This window comes from Heloderma suspectum, chromosome 1, assembly GCF_057233095.1.
Source record: "Heloderma suspectum isolate Gila_16-S chromosome 1, 16-S_ref, whole genome shotgun sequence".
In the NCBI taxonomy this organism is placed as follows: Eukaryota; Metazoa; Chordata; class Lepidosauria; order Squamata; family Helodermatidae; genus Heloderma; species Heloderma suspectum.
This window is the reverse complement of record NC_139458.1, coordinates 96,191,649-96,209,999: the sequence shown is the minus strand read 5'-3', so window position 1 is coordinate 96,209,999 and position 18,351 is coordinate 96,191,649. Positions and strand designations below refer to the sequence as shown.

At 42.5% G+C, this 18,351-nt stretch overlaps 1 protein-coding gene across 1 annotated transcript in view; it reads right to left on the bottom strand.

The window, feature by feature from the left end:
• Window positions 1-318: 318 nt before the first annotated feature.
• The window catches only part of SHANK2 (SH3 and multiple ankyrin repeat domains 2), a 556,941-nt gene continuing 538,908 nt past the window's right edge, over window positions 319-18,351 (bottom strand). The window contains exons 21-22 of the mRNA XM_084851942.1: window positions 15,317-17,726; window positions 319-1,969 (exon numbers count right to left, since the gene is read on the bottom strand). Coding sequence (XP_084708068.1) covers window positions 1,396-1,969; window positions 15,317-17,726 — 2,984 coding nt within the window. The 3' untranslated portion in view covers window positions 319-1,395. The remainder of the gene's footprint in view (window positions 1,970-15,316; window positions 17,727-18,351) is intronic.

The following is an 18,351-nucleotide window of genomic DNA, read 5'->3' as shown; positions in this document are numbered from 1 at the left end:
ACTGTGCTTGGGTAAGGAAACCACCCACTGATGACCTCTTTAAGGCAGACACACTGGATCTTGGTACCCATCCTTACCTCCAACAGGATATCTGTCAGCACTGGTCTTCTATTTGGAGGGAGAAGAGTGGAGAAGAAAGAGCACTGAGTGTGGTAGTGGGCATACACCCTGCTCCTGTATGAGAGAATCTCTGAATTGGGGCCAATATCAGAATCTTTCACTTCTTTAATACTAGAAAGCTGTAAAGGTTGCTTCCTGCTATATTCCTCTAGTTCCCTGCTTTTTAGAGCCATTAAAAGACAGACAGGTAGAAGGAAACAGCGTTTGGAAGTGTTTACTATTTTGAAAATGTGACAATAAAAGACAAAAAATTACTTATCTATCATCCAAATCCAGTACAAAGAAACATTGAAAAAAATTGAGTTGAATTATCATCTAAGTGTGAACAGATGTCTTCCACTGCAATCTTTTAGAGATGTTTTATTCCCTGTCCTAGAAAGCTAGGATAGGTCTCTTACATAGCTTCCACATGTCCTACTGCATCATGTATGAACAGAAACCATGCATGAAAGCTGTTTGGCAACTTGGAAAGGCACTAAAGATAAGTGGAAAAATAAAGACTTAGAAGTCATACAACACAGGTACATTGGATGACAAGAACTAACTTCATTACTGAGAAACCAAGAAATATAATAATCAGGCCAATAAGATGTCAGAAGGTAGTTTGTGAAAACTCTGTTCTGAGAACCCTATGAATGTATAGATTTTCTTAATTAAAAGCAATAAATATATCATGAAAAATGTGAACATTAGTATGAAACACTAATTGGCTGAACTGAGAATCAGAATGGGAAAGCCCACTGAGAAGTTAACTTACAGAAGCAGTGGCACTGAGCGCAATGGGCATGTGAAGAGGAAGCAGATATTACAAAAAGGGCTGGACATAACACTTTATCGTGAGTGGGGAAACACTGCAGGTTTTAAACCAAAAAGAAACTGGCACATTATTGTTCAAGCGGAAGGGCATTTCTGAAGGGCAGAACACCAAGGGATGAATACTATGCCCTGTTCCCCTCTCCTCCAATAGTAAAATAGGAATTTTAGAAATAATTTCTATGACCAGTGCATACATAACTTTTGGAAGTTAGCAATTTTTCCTTTCCTTATCCTCTCCCCCACTTTTCTCCCTCCTTTTTGTAAGATATAGTCCCATTAATAAAAATTTACTCAGTGTTGCTCCTGAACTACGATCTACACTGTTGCAAATTAGAAACTACAGGGACTAACTGATGCTTTAATTTAGTGGTACTCTTAGGGAGTCAAGGCATTTGGGGTGTTTCAGTACCAGCCCATCTCTATTTATAACAAAGGTTTGTGAGGCAAGAGCAGCCATTCTTATCTGTCCAATAGCTGTTTCAAGGCTCTTTCTATGTTCATTCTGTGACCAACTCTAGTCACTCCAAGGTCTATCAAGTCTTCCTTCTGAAGGTTTGGTAAGTGAGTGCCATCTATTTCATTATCCATAAAGGTCTCTTTATGTTCACCTAGGTTTAAACTTTCCAACCAATCTGCCACATCTGGTTTAGTCCACAGGTGGACAGGCTTAGTTGTAAAAGGCTTATTTGAGATTGGCTGTTGCAAAATTGAGGGAGAAGGAGACCTGCTGCGCCCTGTGTTCAAAGCGAAGAGGTCCCCAGAAGGAGGTTGGCTGGGTAGGCTAAAAACATCAGAAAGAGTTGGAGAAGGAGATGCAACTGGAGCAGAAGCAGTCAGAGGAGCTGGCATGATGTCTTTACTTATCTCTGTGGGAGACACCACTGGGCTTGGAGCATGTCTTGCTCCTGACGTCCTACTATCATAGTCTGGGGATCTGCTCTGCAGTGTGATTGGCTGGCTAGTCCCAGGTCGGACAGTAAAAGTGATGGTTGAACTTCGAGTACCTGAGACAGTGCTCATGACTTCTGTGCTCCTGAAATCATAAAGGAACAGGAGATATTCAGACTTTTCATACATGGCACATATGATTCACTTTATTGCTAACTTAATGGCATTTCCGTACTATACATAACATATGAAAAAGGCATAAATGCAAAAGAAATCCCATACGACTTTATGAAAGAATAATAGCAGAAAATTATGAACGACTTTTTAAAATATTTTAAAAACCAAAGGCAATCTTAAATACACTATTAACATCTGCATTACTAATCTCTGGCCACTGACACTTACTCCAAACAGAAGAGAATTCCAAACTCAGACACAATCATGCAGCCTTCTTTGTGTGTCACTGCTGTTCTAACTTGTTGCAAGTAAAGTAAAGCACGCTCAAGCCTTCGTCACATGGAGCTTTTGTTCTGCTATTGAGACTGCTCACTCACAGGAGTTTGCAGGTCCTTGTCATGACACTGTCACCCTCCAGGGCACATCCAGTGGTATTTCCTGGTTATTCCATGTTAAAAAGATCCGGAAAAAATGAGGTATCCCCTCCAAACAAAAAAACCCAAACCCCAACTTAGATTGTTACACTATTAAAACAGCCACAAGATGGTGCTGTTTCATTGAGTTCTATGGAACCTTGACAATTAAAAGCTTCCCCTCTCAGCAAGCACATGGTTGCCCTGTGGAAGCCGGATGTACGCGCAGAAAGGCTCCACAATGGTAGGGCTGCAGATTTTTTCTTTAATGTAAAGGCAGCCTCAGTACATCTAAAAGATCACAGCAGGATGGAAAAGAGGAGGCAGTCCCTAAGATATATAGTAAAAAGGTAAAGGTGTCCCCAACCAGTTGTGTCCGACTCTAGGGTGTGGTGCTCATCTCCATTTCTAAGCTGAAGAGCCAGCGCTGTCCGAAGACGCTTCCGTGGTCATGTGGCCGGCATGACTGAACACCCAGGTGCACGGAACGCTGTTACCTTTCCCGCCGAAGCGGTGCCTATTTATCTACTTGCAATTTCTTGCTTTCAAACTGCTAGGTTGGCAGGAGCCGGGACTGAAGACGGGAGCTCACTCCGTCACGCGGCACTCGGGTCTCGAACTGCTGTCCTTCCGGTCTGCAGTTCAGCGCCTTAACCACTAAGCCACCGCGGCCCTAAGATATATAGTGCACACTTTTAAAAAGCTTAGTATGTTGAAGTCAGTGATTTTCAGGAAGCAGATAATTGCATTTTGCACAAGCAGAACCTTCTGAACGCAGTGAACTCCTTGCCTCACCAAGGGTGAACCGACATACAGTACATTACAGCAGTCTATCTTTGAGGTCATAGTCCATGAATGATTGGTAATTGGGCGAAAACTGCAAAAACAGGCTGCGGTGGACTTGGCAAAAAATACTTCTGGCTGCTGTATCTGGAGCATCTAGATGCAGGACAACCTCAGGCCTGCAAGTCTGACGGACCAGAGGAGGCTGTACCCCACCCAGATGTCCCCATCTACCCCAAGTCACAGTACATGCAGGTCTTCATTACCTCAGTCTTGTCTGGATTCAGCTTCTTTAGATCTCCAAATTTCCCAGTAAAAGAGCAGTCTATCAGCATGAATCCATACTAAACTATTTTGAACCATTTTAACAGGATCTAAACAAAATGTAAGTTTTCAGAATATAACAAAACATTACTGTTGGACAGCTTGCTACACTATACCCTAGTTTGTTCTGCTGAAAAGCTATGTGCTCATAATCAAACTTATTGCCCCAAATCTGCTTTTGCAACAAAGTATTGTCTATATTCTTTTAAGAGGCGCAACGTGATCCTAAATATGTTTGCTCAGAAGTAAGTCCTAACTGAGCTCAACAGAATTTATTCTTTAGTAAGTGTGTTTATGACCACAGGCTTAGGGTAAAACTAGATGCAATGTTAAATTTGTCTTTGCATGTTTAAAAAACAAAAAACAAATAGCAGCTCCTGGGCTGCGTGTGTGTGATAATTATCGGGATTGCAGCTGGCAAGGAGAAGGGGTTACTGGTTGTATGGGAAAGAAATTCTGCATTGGTATTAGAGGGTTAAACTCCCTTCCTCACCTGCTGCGATTCTGACAATTATCTTCTTCCTTCTAGCAGCTGCTATTTGCATTTTTAAAATGTGCACTTGAAAAGCAAGGACACATTAAACATCATGCCTAGTTGACCTTTCGTGGTGCTATTTTTAAGATGATAAAAAATCACGCCCAGCACCACCTCCCCCACTGATGCCGATGGTCCCCCAAGCCTCTGAAAAAGATTTTCAACAGACATATTGGACTGTAGGGAACTTCCACCCCACCAGATTGGAACATCTGGCCCTCCAGGCCTCAAGCACTGCCCCTCCCCCTCCCCCAAAGCCCTGCTCCCTCTAGGGTTGTGGGAACAGAAGTCTCCGCTGTTATCTCCAATCAGTGATCAAAGATAACACTGGGGATTCCCGTGGGTGTGCTCCTCTGCTGGTTGGGGAAAGCCTGTGCACAGCAAAACCATCCCTGTTGAGGCATTGGCTGGAGAGGATAACAGTGGGGATCCCGTCACTGTCCCAACTGGGGGTAATCTTCTGATCTTCCCCAATGAGGAAACCCCCTGCTATTCCCCAATGGGGGAAGGAAAAGAGCACTCCTCCGCCCTATGCCTTCATAGGGGATGGCTTTGCTGGTGTGGGCTTTCCCCAGCCAGGGAAAGCCTGCACATAGTGAAGCCAGATCCCCAGCTGAAGCATTCCAGTTAAAGCTTTGGACGGGGACCAAAAGATGTCAGGGGGCATGGTCCTGCCCCCTGCCATCATTCGCCCTGCAGAGGGGCTGGCTGAGGGGTCATTCAGCTCCCCGCCAAACCAGTTCTTCAACCCTGCTGCAGGAGGGGGTGGGAATCAGCAAAGATTGCTTCCTCCCCCACTCAGCAAGCAGAAAACTCTGCATGGTCAAAAGCCCCCCCACTGTTGGAAGGAGGCTTTTGCAGGATCCAATCCATAGTGTATCAACAGCAAAACAAAGAAGCTCAAGTTAAGCGGCTATTTTTCATGCGCTTGGTACACTTTATTCAGCTGTTCCCTCCTTCAACCTCATTAGGACTGCATATTAATGAAATATTAATTAATACAAACTGCCAAATTTCACTGTACCTTTCTCAAATGTGAAGAGCACATCTGTAGATGCATATGCAATTAAAACAAACTAAGAACTCTGGGTTAGATCCAGCCTGAGTCATACTTAAAGCATACCCACTGAAATTAATTGCACTTAAGTCAGTGACCAATTAAGCCCCACTGATTTCAATGAGTCTACTCTAAGTATGACGAATGCTGGTACCACCCCTCCATCTTCCACACCAGCATCGTGGCACCTTAACGTATGCCTTTCCGGTGCCACAAGAAACTTTGGGTGCTTCCAGACATGGGATCCCTAATGCTAGCAATTCGAAAGCATTGTGCGGCGATTCCATCTTTTTCTCCCTAATAAATTTTCTGTGGTAAGAAAAAAGATGTAAGAAGTGGTGGGAAAACACGGGACAGTTACAAGTGGAAGATGATTCTGGGCATCTCTACACCAGCCAAAAATCCTGCATTTAAAACGGGGCTTTCTGCTTCTGTTTTAAACGCAGGGTCACTGCTGACTCCCTTTACACGTGCTTCGCCCCCCCTCTCCTCGGAAGTTGAGTCTTCCATTATCTTTCATTGATCTCGATCCTCTTCTTGCTGTTTTAACTCTTTTCACGGAAGAAACTGAAGCGGAACACAACGGGGTAATTTGATAGCCCATTATCTGCGATCTAGTTAAAAACGGAACAGAGGGCATTTAGTGCAGGAGGGTCACGGCAGGGTCACGGCATCATGTAAAGAGCTGGCAAACTTCCGTGAAGGAGTAATCTCAATCGCAGGATAAAAGCTCCATGTGATGAACTCATCTGTCTGGACCTCTTGTAAAATGTTGTGGACGGGGCAGGGCAATGGCATAATAAAAGCCTCGTCTGGAAGCACCCTTTGTTGTTTTTGTCTCAACAGACTAACATAGCTACCCATCTGGAAGTTACTAGATAAGTTAGGAAACTACCAATTAGACTTAAAAGCTAAAGTGGCACACCAGTGAAGCTGAAGTACTGATAATTCTTGCTCAGAGGGTTTTCAATCTAAAGGCAAAACCCACCAAAATATTCTCCTACACAAGTCCTGTTGAAAGAAATGGGAGTTGCGCAAAGCCTGGTGGATTATATCCTAAATTACATGGGCATAAATAAAGTGTTTAAGGAGGACAGCAATACAATTTCAAAACAGATTATTACATTAGCGGCTATCAGGGCCAGCACCAAGTTTGACAGGTCCTCACAGGTGGGCCCTCTCCTGGGTAGACCCCTCAGCAGTGGCACCTTCTCCTCCCCTCCCCTTGGTGGTGGTGTGCGGGTGTAGCAGCAGCCAAAAAATCCAGTTTAGCCAGCAAGTGCTGCTACTAGGACAGGGCATTTTAATTCCCATACAATGCCTCTAGAGTCCCAGTGTAGAGCAAAGCTATGTTGGGCCCCCAAAAGCATTATGGGTGAATTAAAATGGTGGGCCACATCCACAGACCACCTGATGTGACTGCTGGGCCTGGGTGGCTGCAGCCAGCATTTAGGAATGGCAACAGGGTAGGTGGTGGGCCCTCCTGAGGGCTAGGGCTGTTGCAGATGGTGCCAACTCCTGACACTGAGCCTGGCAGAAATATTAGACCTAGCTATAGATGTAAAACCCCCTCAAAAGCACTGTTAAACAAAAATCTGTGTGTCCCCTGCCCTTGTTTTTGAAAAAAATCAACAAATACCCCCCCCCCTTTTCTGGATATTCACCTCTAGTCCTACCAAACATGGGATTAGGTTTAAGGCACCAATCCATGTAAATGCAAATACTTCATTAAACTGATTTGAGTAGTGATATAATATTGAACTACTGTTAATTATTTCCAGAAAATTTTTAAGGAGAAACATTATATATTTATTATATTGGTGTCCTACCTTTCCTTCAAGGAATTCAGAATGGAAACTGAGATTCACAACAGCCCAGTAAACTACTAAGCCAGGGGTCCCCAACCTTTTTGGGCCTGTGGGCACACTTGGCATTTTGAAAAAGTACCCTGGGCATCATCAGGAATTGGATGCTGCAGAGGGGCGCCAATCACAACCACCTTCACAAAAATAAGGGCAGGGCTTTGCTTATCTGTTCTGAGAAACTAATGCGAAAGAAGGTCTTGAACTGCAGCAACTGCTTGACTGGGCTTACAAGGTTAACAAAAAGGGAGAACAAGAGGTATACTTCTAAATGCTCTCCAGAAATCCTAGGATCATGCTGAGCCAGCCACAATAGGCCTATGACTAAGACACCCCTCTATAGCATCCAAGTTGGGGTGATGGCTAGGGTGCCAATCACAAAAATGATGGGAACGTCCCCCACCCCTTATCTGTGTGAGTGTGTGTGTGTGTATGTATGTTTGTGCACCCTTTGTGTGTGCTACACATTCTGGCTTCTCTCTCTCTCTGACCTGGCTTGCATGTCACATTGCGCCATGGTGGGTTGTCACCATGAGTGGTTGCAGGGTGGCTTACGTGTGACATTCGAACCTGATGTGGCTTTTCCTTCATGGCTTGGAGGGTTTTTTTTTGCAAATAAGTAACCCCTAAAACCCATGGCTTGTAGTAGGTTTTAGTGTGGCTTGTTCTCAGGGTGGCTTGTCATGATTCTTGAACCCAGCAGAGTCGCCTTAGCGTGGGTTGTTTAAAATGGCAAAAGAGCCGTCTGGCAAGAGCAGCTAAAAACCCTGCCAGCCACTCCTTGCAATCTTGCTAATGATATCCCCTCTCTTCAAATGACATTAGTCAATATACTCCTCCAATTCATCTCCTCCCTAGACAACGACACTGTTTTTCCCTCCAACTTTGACGAGATTCGCACAAATTTAACTCCTTTTTTCCACAGTTGGGGAAATTTGCACCTATTTACCTTCCCCCACATACACCTTTGAGGAAATTCGCACCAATTTAACTTTATTATTACTGTTTTTAAAAAACTTTTGCACAAAACCACTAAAGCGCAGTTAGCCCCCCTTACTAAAAATTAGCTGGGGGGAGGGTGAAGGTCCCCACCACTACCACCAACAAGGACCCTATTGTCCCAAGGGAACTTGGTGGTGGTGGGGTTGACTTTGCCCCCCTGCAGCCATTTTTCAGCAGGGAGGTTTGCCCCCTCCTGCCATACACGTGAATGGAGGAATCGCTCCATTCACTTGAAGAGGGGGAAAATAGGTTGGTGGGTGCTTCAACCTGGCCTTGCAGGCACAGTAGTGTCTATGGATGCTGCATTAGAGACCCCTGTACTAAGCTAAACAGAGATTTGAATTGGATTATTCTAATCCAAACTCAATTCTTTATCCCTCTACACACTACTGGGTTGCTTTTCTACAGGTTAGGTTTCTAGGTGGAAGATTTCAAGGCACAAATCATGTGTGCCAGACATCTCAGTTGCAACGATATCTACAGAAGTGCTTAACTGTTCTTTGTACCAATGAAAATCTCCTCACCTTTCCCCTGACTGAATCACTGCTGACACTCTGTGTATTTCTGTATTTAATTTTCTACTCATTTTCACATATATCTTACCCTTCTTGCTGGTTATTATCAGATATGGGTCTGTCCAAACACTTTGAAAATAATATCCTAATAGGAACAAAAACATGGTCATAACTGCAGTTGATAGGCAAATTAGTTGTAAATTTGGGCACAACTCTGCAAAGGTTAACTGCACCTAAGGATATAAGTAGGCATTTTAAGACACTGGGCCAGTGCCAGGGCCCTCGGCAGCTTTCCCAGGTAGGCCTCCCAGTGGCAGAGCCGGTTAAACTGCATTGCTCAGCAGTAGTGGAGAAAAAGCTAGTGTAGCCCTCCTGGGGCAGCAACAGCAACTGCAGCTTCACTCAGCTCCATTCCGGAGCTGGTTGAATCCCTCCCCTGTAGCTGCAGGAAAGTCTTTTTTGAGTGTGAATGGCAGCTCTGCTTGGCACGTCTCCCCTTAGGTGCCAGCAGTAGTAAAAGTGCTTCTGCTGGTGCCTGCCATTTTAATTCCCACACAATGCCTCCAGGGCTCCAGCGGAGTATCACTCTGGAACATGGTTCCATCAGGGCTCCAGAGATGGTGGTGAAATTGAAATGGTGAGCACCAGTAGCCCCACTAAACCAGCGTTCTTCCTGCGGCTGGGGTGGTGGGACCGCCCGGAGGACTCTTGGGCCATCAGTATTTGCGCAATGGAACTGACTCAGGATGCCAGGCTTGCTAAGGGACAGGGAGTTGTTGCTTCAAGGTGTTGAGGATCCCAGCTTGGAGGGACTATACCTCAGTGATAAAGCATGTGCTTTGTCTGGCTGAAAGGAATCGGTAGCACATAAAGTGAGAGGCCTTGGAAAGCTGCTGCCAGTCAGAGTAGGCAATATTGGACTAGATGAACAAGTAGCCTGACCTGGTTAAAAGCATCTTCTTATTCTCCTTGTTCCCTTTTTCTCATAATGCCTACTAACTAGAACATGTGTGATTCAATGCTGTGTCATTCAGCGTTCGCTGAAGGTGCACAGAAGTACAGCATGATGATGTCACATCTTGCATATTACATATTATACTATTACATATTATGAGAAGAAGGGGACCAGAGACACAGTGTGGTGGCAGCTCTGTGTCTCTTTATAATGCTTAGTTCTGCCTTAAGTCCCCCCCCCCCCAAATCAATAGAAACTAAAAGCCTTCAGCCAAGAAAATGGCTGGTTAGCTCAACCAGTATGTGAAGTTCAGTTCCCACTCCCCTACCCCAACTTCTTGGCCTTCATTGCCCCATAAGTCGCAGTGCTACAACTGACACATTTCCCCTTCTAACTCACAGGGCCAAAACAGATAGTACTTTAAATCTGTGTCTAGCAGTTATGTCTTGTTTTAATTTTTACTCTAGGGTAGGCTCGGGGGGGGGGGCAATCTGGATATTAAAAGCCCCCTACCCCCATGCTAGGGTTCTGATACAAACTGGCCCCCTGCACCTATTCTAGAGTAAAAATAAAAAAGATAAGCTGCTAGGCACAGATTTAATATGTTTTGGCCCTTAAATGAACAGCAGCCCTCTAGAGTAGACCATAGGCCTAGCAGCCGTAAGGTCTTTGATTCCCTGGCCCATTGTCTTTAGCCCTCCACAGTCTTCTTGACTCTTCCACTTCCTTCTACCAATAGTGCATAGTCTCCCCTGTTCCTATGCTCTACTTGAGCTTTTGCCTAAATTTTCCTTTGCTCTTTATTTCTTCTTTATTTCTCCACCACTCACACAGCTTTTCAATACAAGGCTGTTAATCCACTGTATCTACTTTTGGTTTTGTCGCAGAATTGAGATCTGGACACTGCACGAGAAGCATTTCCTTTCCTGCTTTTCCACTACATATATGTAATAGAACAGCACAAATACAATCACATTTTCTTTCACTGCATAATACTGCATTTTCCCTGCTCTAAAAAAAACTTGCTGAAAGTGCTGTTTAAAAACAGAAGTGAAACTGAAGGGTCATGTCATTATCTAAAGAACCTGTAAACAACTGTGAGAACGATGAGCACACAATAACTGCCTCATGTAGAAAAGCTCATAGTTTACTCAGATCCCTGCTTTTTACTGCACTGTCTACTTTGTCCCACTTTCTTTAGCCAAACTGTCTCTTGGCTAGACTCACAACTTCTGTCTGCCTCCCCACTTAACTCCTCCTGCCCTTAAGTACTATGGGATTTCTTCAGAGCCCCTTTTTGTCTCCTTAGTAAACGTTCTGACAGCTTTGTTTCCTTGGCAGTTTCGAAAGTTCATGAGTTGAAATGCTTAGCCAAACAGTATCAGAGGCTTTACCACCATGTGCAATGCAATGATAAACTAAAGCCTTCAGCAGAACAATTGGCTAGTTAGTTCATATCAATATGTGAAATTCAATCACCCCCAGTGCTTCTTGGTCCTTGTTGCCAGATCACAATGCTGGAGTAATGGCAGAAACCACAGCTGGCAGAATTCTCCTGGCAAATCTAGATTCTTGACCACTTTTTTGCCACACTGTCCCTTAAACTAACCTAGCGAGCACGCATTCTCCCTCCCTCAACCTCCATAGCATGTCATTCCTGACTTAAGCAATGTGAAATTTCTTCAGAGACCCCTCTCTCATTAGCACTTCTTGTCACAATTCTGTCACCTCTGCGCCTTTTCTCAAGCATCACTCTCCAGTTATTCTTCCATCAGGTTCCTCCTTACCAGGCCCTTGGCTGCTCTGCAATCTTTCTCCAGCCTTCTTGCCTCTGGGCTTCCTGTCCTTATAGCTTCTCTGCATCTCATGACCTCTTTCCAGCCTTAACTCTGCCCCTGTATGAATTAGTAATTCCAGCCAAACTAACTCTCACTTCCTCTCACAGAAATTGGACTGAAAACGTTTCAGTTCACAGAACAACTGAACATTTCATGCCACCACACTAGGTCAGAAGCTTCATTTCCACAAGCACAATGCAGTATATATCAAGTATTTAATTCCGCCATTGATTTCAATGGGGCTTCGCTAACCTTTCCTAAATGTATCCTTTGCATCAATTCCCCATACTTTAATTTAAATTCCTCTACCACACAGCAATAATTCCTACAGGAGAGTGTTTACTGAGTGCCACTGAAACTTATAAAAGAAAGCATCTAATGTTGAAGACGCAGAGTTTATTTTACAGAATGGCTGCTAATTCCGGATAGGAGAATGATCTGATCTGAATTACAAATTAAAAAACAAAAAGAAAAAATAACAAATAACAAATGTGATTTAATGCATGGATTTAAAAATCAACCTAAAACACAGAAGGCACAATGTAGAATATTCTTTGCCTTTTGGCCGTCACTTACTTCATGGCACTTCAGCATAACCCTCTTCTGTTAACAGCAGTCATGACAGCAAATAAAATGACAAAATGGAATGACTGAGACACAGTAAAATTACAAAGCAAAAACACCCGCAAAATTGGTCGACAAACAGTTAACAAGATGAAGTGACAGTAATGGATACAATAAAGTTTAACTTAAAGAAATACCTAATTGTTGGCTTAATTATGAAGTTCAAAACGGCCAAATCCAAAATGTCCCAGTGCATGCCATCAAGGTCTTGATTTATCTTTCACTTACCTGACTGTGGTAAAATTATGTTGACACTGAGGACCTCACAGTGCAGTACATTAATGAATGATAATTAATTAATGATAATGCAGTACATTAATGAATGCAATGCCTTGAATACTCCCTGGGTTCAGTAAAGACTGAGCATAGGTAATAGGGAGAAGAATTCCTAACATTCACTAATGGGAATCAAAAAAATAGAATCTACCCTGAATGAGTTATCAGTTAACAGTTTCAGGATGGCACCACTGTAACTACTGTTAAAACTCATTAGTTCCATTGTTAGAGCAGGAATAACATTCTGGATTAAAATGAAGCAATAAACCCCCAAGATGAACTAATGCTCATTCTCTTCTAAACTGTTCAGTTGCTTTTTCTTTCACTCTTCATAGCCACTTGCTTTATTCCCTTGATACTGCCATTATCCACTGTATCCTTGATTATTATGTTACCAAGCAACGATCTGGTTCAGAGGCAGATTAAACATTTATCTATTTACTTGCTTATTTGGGAGTGGAGGTACAGAGTTTATAACAAAGGGTGGGGAGAAGGCACTCAGACAGCTGCTCTTTGATAATCAGTGGCAACATTTTTGAGCAAGTTTTCACAATTTGGTGTTTGCCTAAGACAAATTTAACAACTATGATGTGGTAGAGACACTAGATTTCATCCCATAAAGAGATTAAAGCAGGTTTGGAGCTCAAAGGACAAAAAAACTAACTCATTTATTTTTTATACTTATAGATTGAATTTAGCTATGAAATTAATTTGTTCTTTTATCCAAAAAATGAAATAACATTACTACCCATTTTGTTTCCGAAGAACGAACTTAATTTCAACAAACATGAAAAAATATGGGCTCGGAGAGTCACAGTCATTGATTAAAGATTAATTTTGCAACGGGTGGTCATCCAAACTTAAGAATGGCATGAAGGTAGAGTAGCTATATCTGATATAGAACAAAAATTAAGAACACTGAAATTTTCCAAAAATATGTGTGCTTATTCTTGCCTGTATCAGGATTTTGACAAATGAATTTTTAGTAAGGGTGCAATCCTATGCATGTTTAGACAGAAAAAAGTCCCACAGCTCAAAGCATGACTGGCTAAGGGATGCTGGGAGTTGTAGGACATTTTTCTGTTGCAAAGTTGCAAAGTTAATCTACAGCAAGCTACAAATTATGTTACAGACAAATATGTATCATGGGAAACACTCTGCAATGAACCTCACAACAATAAAGTATAGGTTAGGTTTTTAGCCTTCACTCACAAAAACAAAGCACAAAGTGTAGTATTCACATCTGTAGGTCAAGTAGATAGCTAGCCATGTTCTAATTATTACTTAATCACCCTGATCCAGCAATCTGTTCTGGATATGACTCTGATGAGTCCTTGGCTTTCCCCCTATCCTGTGCTCTAAGTCCAGCAAAGAGGGACAATCTTCCTGTACACTCCACTGGCTGCACAGATTGGCTCCTTCCACTGAAACAAATGGGAACCACCACATTTAGGTATTCCATGTACACCTCTGAGTGTGGACAGATTTCTGGAACAAGGAGGATGTTTCTACAGGATTAAAAAAAGTGTGCTTGATGCTTTACAGAGTAACTGAAGCCTTTGACATTTTGACTTTTGGTATTACAAATCTAACATTAGATTGGGGTGGGTGGGATGGAAATAAATACACATACTTAGTATGCCTGCAAACAAATGCAGACACATCCATAGTTGCTGAAGTTATTGTGGACAAAATTGTGTGTGTGTGTGTGTGTGATGAATAAAATAGATACTTTATACAGAAAATGCACCTTATGAACCCTTCTCTTTTTTCTCTATGGGAAAACAAGTAAGAACTCACAGAAGGTTCATATATAGAACATATATAATTTTAAGGTATCCATTTATAGCTGAGATGTTTACTGGGCAGCAACAGCCTTAATAAAGTGATAGAGCAGCTCAAATGCCATGTCTTCCATCCCTAAAAAAACTTGTGATGTTGGAGCTCCACACAGAGGCCTGTACACACCTTTGCACAATGTCAACTTTAAAAATAAGCAGGACAAATGAAGGCTTTTAGAAGTAGTAGTTGTAGGGCAGGTTGGTTGAAGATGGGACACAGTCCAATAAAAAACCCTCAGAGGGGAAACAGCTGGCCTTGCCCTCCTGTTCCATCGATGTGATTAATATTCTTTAAGGAGTAATGCAGTATTAGCCATGGAACTTTTATGCACTGAGGAGGAGGAAAGGACAGGCCTCCCACATTCTTAATAGCTGTGTAGAAAATGGCATTTTTCAAAGTGCAGCTGTTCTCACCCCTCATGACAAGCTGCACCTGCCAAAATTCCACCTTCTACACAATTATAAGAGGTAAAGAAGCCCTGTCACTTTTTGCCTCTGGCCACACTAGAAAAGGTTAAAGGGCAGGTTTCACTCCTACTCTTCTCCAAAATTAAAACCAAATAACTCAAACCACAAATCATTAATGTATATTGCTCACTTTACTGAAGTACCCGAACTGACTAGACTTGGACAATTCCTAAAAAAAGAAGAAGGCTGTGCCTATTTCTGCATCTTCCTGCTTTCAGATACTGAAGTCCATGCAATAAATACCTATTTCTGATATTTAAAGGTGTGATCATTTAAAGAAGGTAAACTGCAGTGCAACCTTTGCATCAGATAGAAGATAAATTTCTTTTACTAAAAAAAAGCAAAACAAGATTCTGGCTGGGATCCAAAGAGCCCCAGGTGTGAGCAGAAAACATATGAGGTTGCTGATTTCCCTCCTCCCCACAGCTGCATCACCCCATGCTGTTCTGGGGAGAGAGGTGTCTCTGGATCCTCAGGAGTGGCTTTTTGGTGGGTGTGACACAGCAGAGAAAGCAGAAAAATCCTGGTACATGTATGGAACACAATATGAGGGCTTTGTATCTCAGCCTCTATGTTGTCCACCAAACATTTATTATCCATCCATCTATCTATCTCATAGGGAAACATAGAAGGGCAAAATTTAGCCACTTCTGTAGATTTTTAAGAATGTAAAAAATAATACAGGAGCATTAGTACCATGTATTTTTAACAGAAGGTTGCATGGTGTTTAAAACAATTACTTATTCAGTGCTTGATGAAAGCAAAGCTAATTGAAACTTATAAGCAGTACAGACTTCAAAAATATATTTTAGTTGCATTTACCTTGTACTAAGACTTGCAGTTTTTGTTCCTGTAGGTGACTCCAATCCTTCCCCTGGTTTTGAGGATTTCTCTCTGTTCATTTGCTGTAGTATTGAGTTCAACTCACTAATAACATTAGCCTTAGGGCCTGAGAGAACTGGGCTTTTAACCTCCGTTACATCACCCCATAGCTTAGAGGTCCTTTGCTGTACAACTTTAGCCATACTGGGCTGTGCGCTGATAGGAGGTGGGGGTGGGGCAGGTGGAGGAATAACAAAACTATCTACAGTTTCTTCAATTAGCGCATCTTTGTAAAGTGCATTGCTTTTGTTGATTATGGGCTTCATTTTTGGCTTAGGAGGTACTGGGGGTTTGTCCACCAGAAATGTTTGCCCATCTGCATAGACTGTACAAGTATCCAAGTTCTCACCACCTTCAGAGGACAAGGTAGAGATGCTGGACACAGTTGAGATAGTGCTGGTTGTCTCTAGGTGATGGTCACTACTGCTTCGACTGTCCACCTCTTCAATCCCAGAGTCGGTGACATTATCAAAATTTTCAGGGGGTGGTAAAAATGAAGCCGGCAAACAGTTGGAAAGACCCACTGGTTTCTTAATGTCTATTGAATTTGAGGACTGAATGTGGTTAAATGAAGTGGATGGAGTTCCATTTTTTCTCTGTTTGAGCAAGTCTGTTAGTGCAGAGCCTGGAACTGAATGGTCATCAGGGATATCAAAACTGTTAGCAAATTCTAAAGGAGGAGGTAATGGCTCAGTAAAGATGAAATCTTCATCAAGATCAACAGACGCTAAAGGGGGTGGAGGGATACGGAATGGCAAAATGATAGGATCATCGACAGAGCCAATGGCTACAATTGTTTTGCAGGGAGATGCTGGTGGCTCAGGAACGCCAGTGTCATCCAGTCCACTTTCTGCTGTTTCTGTACTTTCCTGAGCTTCTGGTAGAGGCTTTTCAGTATTCATATCCATCTCAGTACTTTCCTCTTCATTTTCAGGGGTATCATTGGATTGCACTGTGTCTACTGTATGAACCATGAGCAAACCAGCTGATTTTTGTTGTGAGGTATCCACAATATTTATCAGCATGTTCTTTTTTTCTTCTGGCCTCCTCTCTTTTGCCATATCGGTCTCATATTTGTTCTCCGTTTCCTGCCTTCTTAGTGGACCACGTGTATTTTGCCTAGCAATTGTAGCTGTCACTGGAAATGTTGTTTCTATATTGGACCTCATCTTTGTATCTATGTAAAGTGGTTTATTAAGGTCCGCTTTGCCAGGTTCTCCTTTTCCTGGAATTTGTTGGGTTTGCTCTTTCATGGCCCGATCTCTGGCAGAAAGGGCAAGGGCTAATGGTGAATTTGGATCCAATAATTTCCCTGTGAGTGGATGAACATAGTTATCCAAACTTGACATACCAGAATTCTGAGTTGCTAATGTGTTGTTTTCAGAACCCGCTGTTTGGGCTGAAGAGTTAGGTGTCCTTGCATCACTTTGATTACTTGATTCATTACTATTAAAAATGTTTTCAGACTCTCTAGGTGCTGGGATAGGAGATGCTGATACAAGTTGCCTAAAACTGTCTTCATTACCAAACACGACTTCATCGCTAAACTTAGACTGTCTCATACGTGGTGTTGGAGGCATTAGCCCAATGTCCTCATCTCCCAAATCTGTGGAAAGGAAAGCTGGAGAGTTACGTCTAGCTTCTAATCTTTTCTCCCTGTCCCTCACTGCTCCAGCAATGGCTGCTGCAAATGGACTACTGACAGTCAAATTATCTTCAGGTCTGAGTTGTCCTGGTTGCTCTGAAGACTGTGGGTCAATTTCCATGCTGCTTCCTTGACTACTTTTCCCACTACTGCTGGTAGATGGCTCTTTAACAATGATGGTTGGAATTGGAATGGAGCAGGTTTTTTCTGGACTATCCTCAACATTAGATTGTTTCACTAACATTCCCTTCCGTCTAGCTGGTTTGGCTGGAACATACACTGCTTTGCTTGCTATTTTTCCAACTTCGGAGTATGGGTTCTCTGGCATATGACCTCTCTTGTTTCTGAAGTTTGCCTGAGTTGCGGCATTTCTGCTATATAAATCCTCAGAATCTAGAGAATAACGGTCCATCTCTCTCCGGTAATATATGCCTTTGTCCCTTATCACTGTCCCCATATTTTCAGATCTAACTGAAACAGCCATTTTTGAACCTGAATTCTGATTAAATGCAGGCTTAATAGTTCCATATATTCTAGACATTGGAGATTTGGGAGAGTTGTAAAGAGAAGGAGAAGGAGGTGGTGGTGACGGAGGTAAAGACTGTGGTGGAGGAGGAATATCTTCAGAGGTGTCCGGCATGGATAGACTTCTGGTAAATTTTAGCATGGGGGGAGCCAAAAATTGTCGTTCTTCCTCTGTTATCCCTTAAAAAAAAAACCAAGCTACAATGTTTAAACTGTCCTTTAAGTAGAATGCATTAATCACCAAAAACATGGTAAAAAGGGTTCAGGAAATATTGTATTACATATACTATGCATTGCATGGTGTTAAATTATATCTACATTAGTGCTTTTCTTCTGCAGATCTTGATTTTATACTTGGACTTGTCTAAGTGTCCCTTTGCTACTTTTTCTTATGTTTACAGACAATTGTGCATCCCCACAGACAGTTGCGCTTTTCTAAAACGTGCCCAAAAAGGAGGAAGTACCAGCCAAGGATCATGCAAATTTGGAGAAAGAAAGAAAGAGCGTGCATCTATCCATTAGTGCACATTTGTGAACAGGTAACCATGCATGAAATAAAATAAAATATTTCTGCATAGACAAAAAGGGTGGGTTGAGAGGCAGTGTGAAATGTCTGTCTAAATAAGCAGTGATAGCTTCCTGTTGTATGAGGTACTACAGTTCATGCTGGAAAGCCAGAAGCACGAATCATGACAGGACATGATATGTTGACTTCACAAACTACTTGTGGTATTTTCTAGTGCAATTAAACAGAAACTAGCTGTTGCAGAGACACATTCTCCACATAAGCCTACTCTCCATAGGA